Source organism: Osmerus eperlanus, chromosome 4, assembly GCF_963692335.1.
Source record: "Osmerus eperlanus chromosome 4, fOsmEpe2.1, whole genome shotgun sequence".
Taxonomy (NCBI): Eukaryota; Metazoa; Chordata; class Actinopteri; order Osmeriformes; family Osmeridae; genus Osmerus; species Osmerus eperlanus.
In genome coordinates this window covers 22,330,267-22,341,764 of record NC_085021.1, presented here as the reverse complement: position 1 = coordinate 22,341,764, position 11,498 = coordinate 22,330,267, and the positions used below count along the sequence as shown (strand labels likewise).

The window sequence follows — 11,498 nt, the reverse complement described above, 5'->3', positions numbered from 1 at the left end:
TGTATGTGCCAAAGACATAAGTGGACTGACACACATGCACGCACACACACACACACATAAACCCAGACACTATAGACTGCCAAATGTCAGTTGAGATCTAGGCCAGTTTGCCGACAGGCACGTTCCACAGACGCCTATCAGGCCAGATGAGGCCCCCCAGCCAAGCATGTGGTTACCACGGTGACCCCTCTCTCTTTGCCACCAATCAAAGCGGTAACCGTGGAGATGGATGGTCTGGATGGAATGTCACATGGAATTACCCCAACAGGGGAGGAGCGGGGTGGGGGTTGGGGTTATATGGTGTGTGTGTAAATGTGTGTTTGTGTAAGTGTGTGTGTGTGTGTGTTTAGAGGTTGAGAAGGAATTATGCAGTCCTGTGGTAGCTTATGGCACTGTGGTGGTTAAGTAGTCTGATTTCTTTGTCTGTCCTGGTCTGGTCTTGGTCCTGGTCTGGTCCTGGTCTAGTCTTGGTCTAGTCTTGGTCTAGCCCTGGTCTGGTCCTAGTCTAGTCTTGGTATAGTCTTGGTCTAGTCTTGGTCTAGCCCTGGTCTGGTCCTGGTCTGGTACTGGTACTGGTGGTCTGGTCCTGGTCTAGTGTTGGTCTGGTCCTGGTCTGGTCTGTGTGATGGAGGGGTCAGTGTGTGTTTATGTGTGTGATGACACTTCACAGTCCATTAGCCCCATAGAGCAGCATGAGGCTTGGAGCTGCTCTTTGGAGCTTCTCTAGTTACACCGGCTAGTCCTGCTGAGCACACACATACACTCACACACCCTCTCTACACCCATCCAACACCCTCTCTACACCCATCCAACACCCTCTCTACACCCATCCAACACCCTCTCTACATCCATCCAACTCTGTCTCTTCCATTTTCTCCCTCTTCACTCTTTCTCTCTCCCTCTCTCCATCTCCCTCCCTCACCCTCTCTTGCCATTTCTTGTTCCTTCCAACTCTCTCCCCCCTTCTCTCTCACACATTCTCCCCCTTCACTCTCTTTCTCTCTTCCTCTTTCCCTCCCTCCCTCCCTCCCTCCCTCTTTCCCTCTCTGCTCCTTCTCTCTCCCCCCTCTCTCTCTCCCCCCTCTCTCCCCCTTCTCTCTCTCCCCCCTCTCTGCTCCCCCTCTCTGCTCCCTCTCTCTCTCTCTCTTAGTAGTGTTTCTGGTCTGTCCTCTGTCCCTCAGACATACTTAAGGTCAGACGTCAACATCTTCTGCATGTTAACGGTTCTTTATGGAGCACTCGCAGACCACCAAAACACACTCCACCCACACAGAGAGGGAGGAGGAAAGGGGAGATACGGAGATGGAGATGGGATAGCGTGAGGAGGAGGAGCGAGGAGAAGGGGAAAGAGGGAGGGGGATAGGGGGAGGGGGGGAGGAGAGGAGCAAAGAAGGATTGCTTGGTGTAAATCTTCCTTAGTTGAAAGGTCCAGATTTACACCCTGGTCTGTGGCTGCTGGTTAATAAGAGAATGGAACACATCCCATCTGCAACCTCTACACACACACACACACACACATACTTCTGTACCAAACATACCTCTAAACTCATACAAACTGCAAAACACAGAGAGATAGAGAGAGACTTCTTGTTAATCATAGAACATAACCCCTTCTTACAGCCAATCAGATGAGATCTTTAAGTTCCTGTGGTCTCAGATAGTTAACCTGTTAAAGAGCCTTGAACTTTACAAACAGCATAGTATCAATCATACACGCACAAGCATGCACACACACACATAGGTATACACACACCCACACATCAGGAAGTTGTGAGGACAGGTTGAGAACCAGGAACGTCTGAACGTGCTGATTGGTTTATGTATTGATGATGCTCTGCTTGTCCAGCGCTCCTCCGGTCAAAAGGTCGGCCTCTGACAAGCTGGGGAGGGGGAGGGAGGGATGGGAGGGATGGGAGGGAGGGATGGGAGGGATGGGGAGGGGGAGTAAGAGGAGAGGGCAGTAGATCCAACCCCCTTTAACTGTCAGGAGTCATAAAGGGTGTTTTATAACACAGTTACGTTGCCCGAGGAAAGAGAAAGAGTTCATTTCAACCCACCCCGCTGTGTGTGTGTGTATGCATGTGTTGAGTATGAGTGTGGGTGTGGGTGAGTGTGTGTGGTGTACGTGTGTACCTGTGTGTGTGTGGGTGCGCATGTGTGTGTGTCTGCCTGTCCTGTTTGTACAGAGTGGTTTATAGGTGCTTGGCAGATGCCTTTGATGAAGCTCCCCAGCTGAACCATGTTCCTTTATGAGTCTGCTGTCCTACTCAGCCCTCAAGGTTACACACACACACCTCCATCCCCGGTCACACACACACCTCCACACCCCAACCACACACTTCTACTCCCTGACCACACACACACACCACCCCTGACCACACACACACCACCCCTGCTCCACACACACCTTTACTCCAGCCCCATCCTCCTCTTTCCACTTGGAATCTTACTCAACAACAGACTTCTCTCCTCCCCTCTAGGCTGTGTCCACTCTGTGTGTGTGTGTGTGTGTGTGTGTGTGTGTGTGTTGTGTGTGTGTGTGTGTGTAACACTATCAGGAGTTCCCCCTGAGGCAGGAATCATGGTCACAGACAATAAGATCAAAACCACCAACCACCTCACCTGAGGGAGTGTGTGTGTGTGTGTGACTGTGTGTGTGTGTGTGTGTGAATGTGTGTGTCATGTGGATGCTAGCTGATCCCTGCTGTCAGTGTGTAGTTGTGTTCCTGATGTCGAGGGATCACTGTTAGACATCCTCACATCTCCTGAGGCCTGACATGCAGACAATAGACTTTCAACAGACCCTCGACTCTCTCTCCCCCTCTCTTTCTTTTGTCTTTCACTCTTTCTCTCTCTCTCCCCCCTTTCTCTCTCTCCCCCTCTTTCTTTCTCTCTCCCCCCTCTTTCTTTCTCTCTCCCCCTCTTTCTCTCTCTCTCCCCCCTCTTTCTCTCTCTCTCCCCCCTCTTTCTCTCTCTCCCCCCTCTTTCTCTCTCTCTCCCCCCTCTTTCTCTCTCTCTCCCCCTCTTTCTTTCTCTCTCCCCCCTTTCTCTCTCTCTCCCCCTCTTTCTCTCTCTCCCCCCTCTTTCTCTCTCTCTCCCCCTCTTTCTTTCTCTCTCCCCCCTCTTTCTTTCTCTCTCCCCCCTCTTTCTCTCTCTCCCCCTCTTTCTTTGGTCTCTCCCCCTCTTTCTTTGGTCTCTCTCTCTCTTCTACTTTCTACTTTCTCTCCTCCCTATTCTTTCCTATGCCTCTCTTCTTGTCTCTTGTTCCCAATGTTCTTCTCCCCCCCACCCCCCAGCCATGTCTGATTCCGTCTCAGTGTTCAGTTGCGTCATCATAGGACCCTGCAGCAGACAGCCACCAGGGAACACGTACAACTATTGCCCCAAACCCCTACATCACTACGCTTTTATCTCCCTTAATGTGTGTGCTTGTGTGTGTGTGTGTGTGTGTGTGTGTGTGTGTGTGTGTGTGTGTGTGTGCGTGTGTCTGTGTGCGCGCATAGGCCTATGTGTGCTTGTATGTTCTGTGCCGAGAAATGGTGACAGCCAAACCACCGTCTTTTTACTTCGCTGCCATTTAATTAGCCTTGACGATCAAACCGCCAGCAGCGCGTTACAGATCCGTCCTCCGTCTTCCCCCCCCAAGAAACAATCAAGACGCTGCCTGTGACTCCCCCGCTATCCGGTTTAATTCTGGTTCTCCACAACAAGAGACTGGATCTGAAATAACAGAACACAAACACGAATAACCAGTTGTAACATACAAAGTCCCCAATAAAGTGTTTCAACTGCTCGGTAAGGTAAGTTGTGGGCAATTTATGATTTATGATATGATCACATCAGCTCTGTATTCCGTTTCACGAATTTATAGAAAATAATGGTTTTTAGACACAAACGAATAGGTAGGTGTCGGTGTCCAATTCAGCTTTAAGTAGGCTACTCAAGCTCATTTCTGGGAATTCACAATTAAGCATTTGTCGTCACTTAGTGGTGGACCGTGTTACTGCGTACAGACTAATCGAAAGAATCAAATGTAATAGTACAAATTAAAAAACGTTTACAAAACCAATTGATATTTTAGCAACACACCGGAATTATATTTAAGTCTAGCTTCTTGTCGTTATTAAGTGTAGACAGTCTTTTGTGCCTTTTTTACGTCCTGTTAAAAGTGAAAGGATACCGTGGCGTGGGTAGGAACGTCGTAGGTTGTTTCCGTAGGTTCAGTCGGACCTTTCATTCAATGGGCATTTGAAAATGGCGGACCAGGACGAGTCGGTGAGGGAGTTCGTTGCAGTTACTGATGTTGACGAAGAAAGGGCCCGGTTTTTCTTAGAGTCTGCCGGTTGGGATCTGCAGGTACGGGATAATCTCATCCCCCGCCGAGTTACACAGAATCCAATAAAAGAATGGAAGTTTGTACAACAAAAGACTGCTGCCAGTCTAGTTAATGCTGGCTAACTAGCTAGCTGGTAGTAGCAGGCTAGCGAGCGAGCTAGCTAGCGACGATGCCGGGGATTTGTGCAAGTCACTCTTTGACAATGGCTATAGCTAGCTTGGCCACATTACGGTCTAATTTTCTGTTGTATTTTGAAACATCTAGGCAGAACCAGCTAGATAAATGCTAGAATAAAGTCCGCTGGATATTATTTGTTCATCTAGCTCGTGAGTTGTCATTCAGTTGAATGTTTAATCTTAACCGCTAGCATCACTAGCTGAACGTAACGTTAGAAGCTAGCTAATTCTGAGCTAGCCCCACCGTTTCAGTAACTCAACCTGTTCTCAGGGTAGCTAGTCTAGCTTGATATCTCTTTGTTAGCTAGCGTAATGTAATCATGAATACGCCAATACTCGAGCTAGCTAGCTAATTCTGAATATTTTAAGTAACTAACGTTCAGTCGACTCCGTGTCTCTGTCGTCACAGCTTGCCCTCGCAAGTTTCTTTGAAGACGGAGCAGAAGATGACATCGTGACGCTTCCTCCGCCGGAGACCGGCGGTTCGTCCGCTCCTCGGCCTGCGGCGCCCAGGTAGACACCGGGAGACACACAACTTGAAACACATTTGAAGTCATTCGGTTCAAATGTTTAGAGGATGTGTTTTGTGACCTGTCAAGGGTTGATGATTAACGATTGATTGAATGTTTGTCTCGGACAGTAGTCAGCCCAGGGTGACATCGTTCAGAGATCTGATGCACGAGGAGGAGGATGACAGTGATGAAGAGGAGGGGCAAAGGTGAGCACACACACACACCTTGTGGTTCTAGAATGTGCACAACCTTTCTCAGCTCTCTGTTCAGTGTGGGCCCTTTGTGCAATGTTATGCTGCCTCGACAGATTCTGCGTGGTGTGTGGCTGCAGTGTTGCTGCATCAGATTGACTCACCTTTCTTCTCGCTCGCTCTCTCTCTCTCTCATATCCCCCTCCTCCCATTCCCCATTTTTCCTTCCTCTCTCCCTCTCATCTCTCCTTCCCCCCCGCCCCAGGTTCTTTGCCGGGGGTTCGGAGCGCAGCGGCCAACAGATCGTGGGGCCGCCCAAGAAGAAGAGCTCCAATGAGGTGGTGGAGGACCTGTTCAAGGGGGCCAAGGAGCACGGGGCTGTGCCTGTGGAGAAGGCTGGCCGGGGGCCGGGGGAACCCAGCAGGGCCCGGGTAAGACTCCCTCCACACCATCCAGTGCCACTGCTGGATGAAAACACAGCGACGTTTAGTTTCCTGTTGTTCTAGCTCCTTTAATGCTCTCTCTCTCTCTGCCTCTTTTTGCCCCTAATCCCTGACGTTCTCTCTCTGTGTCTTTCCCCCTTCCTCTGCCCTCCTTATCTCCCTCACCTCTCCTTGTCTCCATTCCCCCTCACCTCCTCTCCCATTGTCCTCTCTCCCCCCCTCTCTCTCCCCCCTACAGGCGTTTGGAGGAGGAGGCTATCGTCTGGGTGCCGCCCCAGAGGAGCAGTCAGCCTACGTGTCTGGGGAGAGGAGAGGCGCCAACAACCAACAGGATGTGAGTGGCTCAGATTTCCTGCTCACATTCATCTCTGGTTGGCTGCCGTAGAGCCTCGCTGGTCACTCTGATCTCTGATTGGCTGCCTTATAGATTTTTACTGATCATGTTCGTCTCTGATAGGCTTCTATAGATCCTTACTGGTGATATTTACATCTGATTGGCTGCCATAGAGTCCTACTGGTCACATTCATCTCTGATTGGCTGTAGTATAACTACTAGGCACTTTCAAGACTGGCTGTCATAGATTCAACTCACCAGAATAATAATCTCCTCTGTAGCCTAGCAACACTACAGTGTTGTTCTGTTATAGTCTCTAGGTTGGAGCAAAACAACACGTGTGTTTCAGTACCAGGTGTCTGTGTGTGTTTCAGTACCAAGTATCTGTGTGTGTTTCAGTACCAGGTGTCTGTGTGTGTTTCAGTACCAGGTGTGTGTGTGTTTCAGGTACACGTGGTGTTGAAATTATGGAAGACTGGTTTCAGCCTTGACGAAGGTGAGCTCCGGAACTACAGTGACCCAGGCAACGCCATCTTCCTGGAATCCATCCGCAGGGGGCAAGTACAGCCTGATTGGAATTACAACCGGCTGGTTGGAATTGTTAAATTCAACTAGAGAGGGTACAATTTCTGGGGAAATTGTAGGGTGTGCTTGCTTGCGTCGGTTGCACAGGGGTCCGTTTTTGAATTACATTTTTACAACTGATATTTCTGTATATTTTATATAAAAATGCATACTTATTATTTATAAAGATTACATAGATTTAAAAGCATTTTTTTGTGCTGCTCGTTTACAACTGAAAATACGAGTGAAGTGTAGAAATCTGATCAATGTCTTCTCATTTCCCCTGCAAGAGGCAGCCTCATAGCTGAATCAACGAATAAATTTGGCAGACCGGTGTAAAAATGGACCTAATCTCTATGACTTAAACGTAATTTTAAGTTTTTCCCCTTCTCATGATATTTTCAGGCATTTAGCCTACTCATATTGCATTCATTCATTAATAAATAACCCCCTTTGAAGATTATTCTACGACGTTACCGGCAGTAGAAGATGGAATCGTGATTCAAACAGTACCATCTGCTAACTGAAAATATGCCCCCAAAAACGTAAATAAACTTGACATTTATTCAGTGGAAAATCGCTCATTCATAAAAAGCTCACTGGTAGCGATCAGTCAGTAACAACGCAAAATGCGATATAGCCCTGTGTGGAGAAGCTGCCCCGGTAAATTGTACTACTACAGTACAGTACTAGACTACTGCTGTGTTCGTCTTGGTAGCGATTGCGTTGGTTGAATTCGATTCAACGTTCCGTTGTACGGTTTAGGCTGAAATTAATTATTTTTATGAACAGATTGACAACGTTTAGACTGTGGCAATGAAGTTAAGGTTAGTAGTTAGATAGATTTTTGATTTAAGTAAGGAGAGTGCCGAACATGTTCTGTCGCCGTTTGACTTCCTAAACAGCTGTGTCTCGCGTAGGCTACAGCGTTTCAGTGAGCAACACTGGTTTGAAACCACAGGTAATGATAATTTCACCCACAAATCGTTTACTTGTAATGTAATGTCATAATAAATCCTACAACGAAAATGTATTTGTGAGGAATGTTTATTTTAACGATTGAAAACAGATGCATCATAGACCACTGTAGTATGTGTTGCCCGGGCAACAGAGGCTAATGTCATGGTGCTAATACTTCAGTGACATAGTAGACTACTGTTTCCGAAAGTAGATGTACTTCCTTAATAAAATCAGCTTATATTGTACATTACACGTCACAATTGTGTGTCATATCACAAAGTAAAATTAGTAAATAGTTATCACCCAGGCCTCTTTGCTTGTGGCGTTTCTGCAGCTGCCTTGCAGTAAAGCAGTTAGCTTAGCTATCTCCCAGAAGTTAACGAGCTGCTAAACTAATGTTTTGCTAGAGGTAGTCACGCGAGTTTTCGTGACGTTAGTGACGTAAGTAGCGTCATTGACTGTGGCTAGCAAGTTAGCCACCGTTAGCTTCACTTTTCGCCACAAAAACTTAATTTCCACTTAAACCATGCAACGGAACGTAAATCCCAATAGATGCAACTCAATCGCTACCAAGACGAAACTTTTGACACCTAGGTTGTCTATGCAGGCCAAATATTGACTGAGTTTTAGGGGGCCAAAAAAAATAATAAAATAATATATGTGAGAGAACAAAGGTTGTGCCCTTGCCGAAGGCAAAGCACACCCAAATATGTCTACTGTTTGCAAAGTGTTGCTAATAGTTGCTCTGTGTGTGCACACATCTGTGTGTGTGTGTGTGTGTATGCGCGCTGCAGGGAGATTCCCCTGGAGCTGAGGCAGCGGTCTAGGGGAGGGCAGGTGAACCTGGACATGGAGGACCACAGGGATGAAGACTTCTCCAAACCCAAGGTGGCCTTCAAGGCCTTCGGGGGGGAGGGACAGAAGCTGGGCAGGTGAGCCTATTGGCCGGTCTAGTAGCTAGGTGCTGCTAACCACAAAGCTAGCTAGGGACTGCTAACCACAGAGCTAGCTAGGTGCTGCTAACCACAAAGCTAGCTAGGGACTGCTAACCACAGAGCTAGTTAGGGACTGCTAACCACAGAGCTAGTTAGGGACTGCTAACCACAGAGCTAGCTAGGGACTGCTAACCACAGAGCTAGCTAGGGACTGCTAACCACAGAGCTAGTTAGGGACTGCTAACCACAGAGCTAGTTAGGGACTACTAACCACAGAGCTAGCTAGGGACTGCTAACCACAGAGCTAGCTAGGGACTGCTAACCACAGAGCTAGCTAGGGACTGCTAACCACAGAGCTAGCTAGGTCTAGCTAACCACAGAGGTATTTAGCAGAATATATACTGACATTTTCATTTAAAATACTATTTAACTTAGGAATGGCTGTAATGCAGTGTAATCTCATAGTGCCTCTATCCAAACACTGGGATCTCATTTCCAGAAAACTCATTATCCAGCATCTAATCTCCCATCAACATTAGCTAGGAATGTGTGTCTTGGCTGTAGTTCCATATTTCCACCACTAGATGGCAGTAAAGGCTCTGTGTCTAACCAAGCTACTGGAAGTCTTACCTCTTTGTGTGTTTTTTCCCCCCACCTGACCTGACGCCAGCGCCACCCCAGACCTGGTGTCGTTGCCATCGGCGCTGGGCCCCCAGGCCGACCGGGCCGCCAGCGAAGCCCAGGCCAGCTCCTCCGTGACCCTTGACCCCTCACAGCCCGTCACCAGCATCCAGATCCGACTGGCCGATGGGGGGCGGCTGGTGCAGAAGTTTAACCACACCCACAGGTAAGCTGGGAGAGGGGGCTGGGGTCAGAGGTGAGGGGCTGGGTTGGGGTCAGGGGATGTGGAGAGGGGGCTGGGGTCAGAGGTGAGGGGCTGGGGTCAGGAGATGTGGAGAAGGGGCTGGGGTCAGAGGTGAGGGGTTGTGGTCAGGGGATGTGGAGAAGGGGCTGGGGTCAGAGGTGAGGGGCTGGGTTGGGGTTAGGGGATGTGGAGAGGGGGCTGGGGTCAGAGGTGAGGGGCTGGGCTGGATTGGGGTCAGGGGATGTGGAGAGGGGGCTGGGGTCAGAGGTGAGGGGCTGGGTTGGGGTCAGGGGATGTGGAGAGGGGGCTGGGGTCAGAGGTGAGGGTTGGGGTTAGGGGATGTGGAGAGGGGGCTGGGGTTAGAGGTGAGGGCTGGTTTGGGGTCAAGGGATGTGGAGAGGGGCTGGGGTCAGAGTTGAGGGCTGGTTTGGGGTCAGGGGATGTGGAGAGGGTCTGGGGTCAGAGGTGAGGCGCTGGGTTGGGGTTAGGGGATGTGGAGAGGGGGCTGGGGTCCGGACTAGGGTTAGTAGACAGGGCTGGGGTCAGGACTGGAGAGAGGGCTTTGCTGAGCAAAGTCTTCAGTTTAAGACTTTCTCCAACAGCCCAATGTATTATGAGCAGAGTGATAGAACAGACCTCCTCGTACATGATGAAGCTGCTCTGGTGTGTCTGTGTACTGAGAACTGATGAAGCTGCTCTGGTGTGTCTGTGTACTGAGACCTGATGAAGCTGCTCTGGTGTGTCTGTGTACTGAGACCTGATGAAGCTGCTCTGGTGTGTCTGTGTACTGAGACCTGATGAAGCTGCTCTGGTGTGTCTGTGTACTGAGACCTGATGGAGCTGCTCTGGTGTCTGTGTCTCTCCCAGCGTGTCCGACGTGCGCCAGTTCCTGGTCGCTGCCCGCCCCAACATGGCCGCCACCGAGTTCGTTCTCATGACGACGTTCCCCAACAAGGAGCTGGTGGACGAGAGCCAGAGCCTGAGAGACGCCAACCTGCTGAACGCTGTCATCGTGCAGCGGCTAAAGTGATGAGCCCCCCCTGCTGGCCGCGCCCAGGCACAGCACGCCACCAACGCCTCCCACTCTCAAAGGACTTGTTATGAATGGACTGCTAATTCCTTTATTTTGTTTTCTATAGTGGTGCATTATACATGATCCCCCACCCTGTTCCTCCCCCTCGTTCTGCTGTGGTCTGGGTGGAGTCCTGGACGGGGATGAAGCTGGCTGTGGACAGGATGAGAGGATGAGGGATATAGAGAATGATGTGGTGATGCGTTCCTAGGGTTTGGTGACCAGGCTGGAGGGTGTAACCTCACAGTAAGGGAATGGTTGCCGGGTTTAGAAGGCCTCCTGGTTCCGTGTTCCATGTCTACATTCTACAGGTTCTGATCGGCAGAGTTCTGTGAGCGGAGCATTTCCGTATCTGCGTTCTGTCATCGCCACGGGGACCAGCCAGGGGCATTCTGAGCCTAAACAGGCTAGAAAGCTCTGTAAAGAGATGTTCAATACACGTCCTCCAGCCTGCACTGTGTTTGTCCCTCCCTGTCCCAGCTCTCCCCTCTTCTTGTCCATCTTCTGGTCTCTTCCCCCCCCCCCCCCCTCCCCTGGTCCCGCCTCCCCCTGGTCCACGTTCGAGATAACCTCTCCTTCTGGTGTTGCTAATGCTACACTGCAGACACACCAGCCCACAGCTCTCTCCCTGCTAACCAGCCCCATGGAAGCCTTGTGCTCATCACCTACAACACCACAAACCCAGCCCCAAAAATAAGAAAATACAAAAAAAGATTGAATTATTTTTTTAACTGACTTTTTTTTTTCTTCTTTCATTTCTTTACTTTACAGATGCCAGGATTATAAATCCCCTGTAAAGACAAAGTGGGATTTTGATGTGTATAACATTAACATTTAGATTGCTTTACTATCAAACCAATGGTTTAACATATAGCTCACTTGGGTTGTAGATTGTTGACACTGGGATTCGACAAACAGGCTGATATGTACCGATCTCTCTATGCACGGGGCCTAAACGGAACCAACGGGATGATTGTTTGGACCTCTGGAAAACGAATAAAATCTTTTTGTTTGATGTAAAAGAACGTCCAGTAATATTTTTCTTTTCTACCAACTTTTCTTTCTTCACTGGTTATTACCCCATGCTCTTAAACGGATTTTGACATTTAC

The 11,498-nt window shown here is 49.2% G+C and overlaps 1 protein-coding gene across 3 annotated transcripts; it reads left to right on the top strand.

The window, feature by feature from the left end:
* The first annotated feature begins 4,156 nt into the window (after positions 1–4,156).
* nsfl1c (NSFL1 (p97) cofactor (p47)) lies at positions 4,157–11,413 on the top strand. Of its 3 annotated transcripts, none has more exons than XM_062460335.1 (9): positions 4,157–4,356; positions 4,922–5,025; positions 5,153–5,230; positions 5,481–5,646; positions 5,897–5,992; positions 6,440–6,553; positions 8,315–8,448; positions 9,110–9,298; positions 10,184–11,413. In XM_062460335.1, the coding sequence occupies exons 1-9, from the start codon at positions 4,255–4,257 to the stop codon at positions 10,344–10,346; spliced, it is 1,146 nt and encodes a 381-aa protein (XP_062316319.1). In that variant the 5' UTR covers positions 4,157–4,254; the 3' UTR covers positions 10,347–11,413. The 3 variants fall into 3 exon arrangements, with proteins under 3 accessions (XP_062316319.1, XP_062316318.1, XP_062316320.1); XM_062460334.1 differs by having other exon boundaries at positions 4,163–4,356; positions 6,440–6,549; positions 8,311–8,448; XM_062460336.1 differs by having other exon boundaries at positions 4,163–4,356; positions 9,122–9,298.
* Positions 11,414–11,498: the final 85 nt, after the last annotated feature.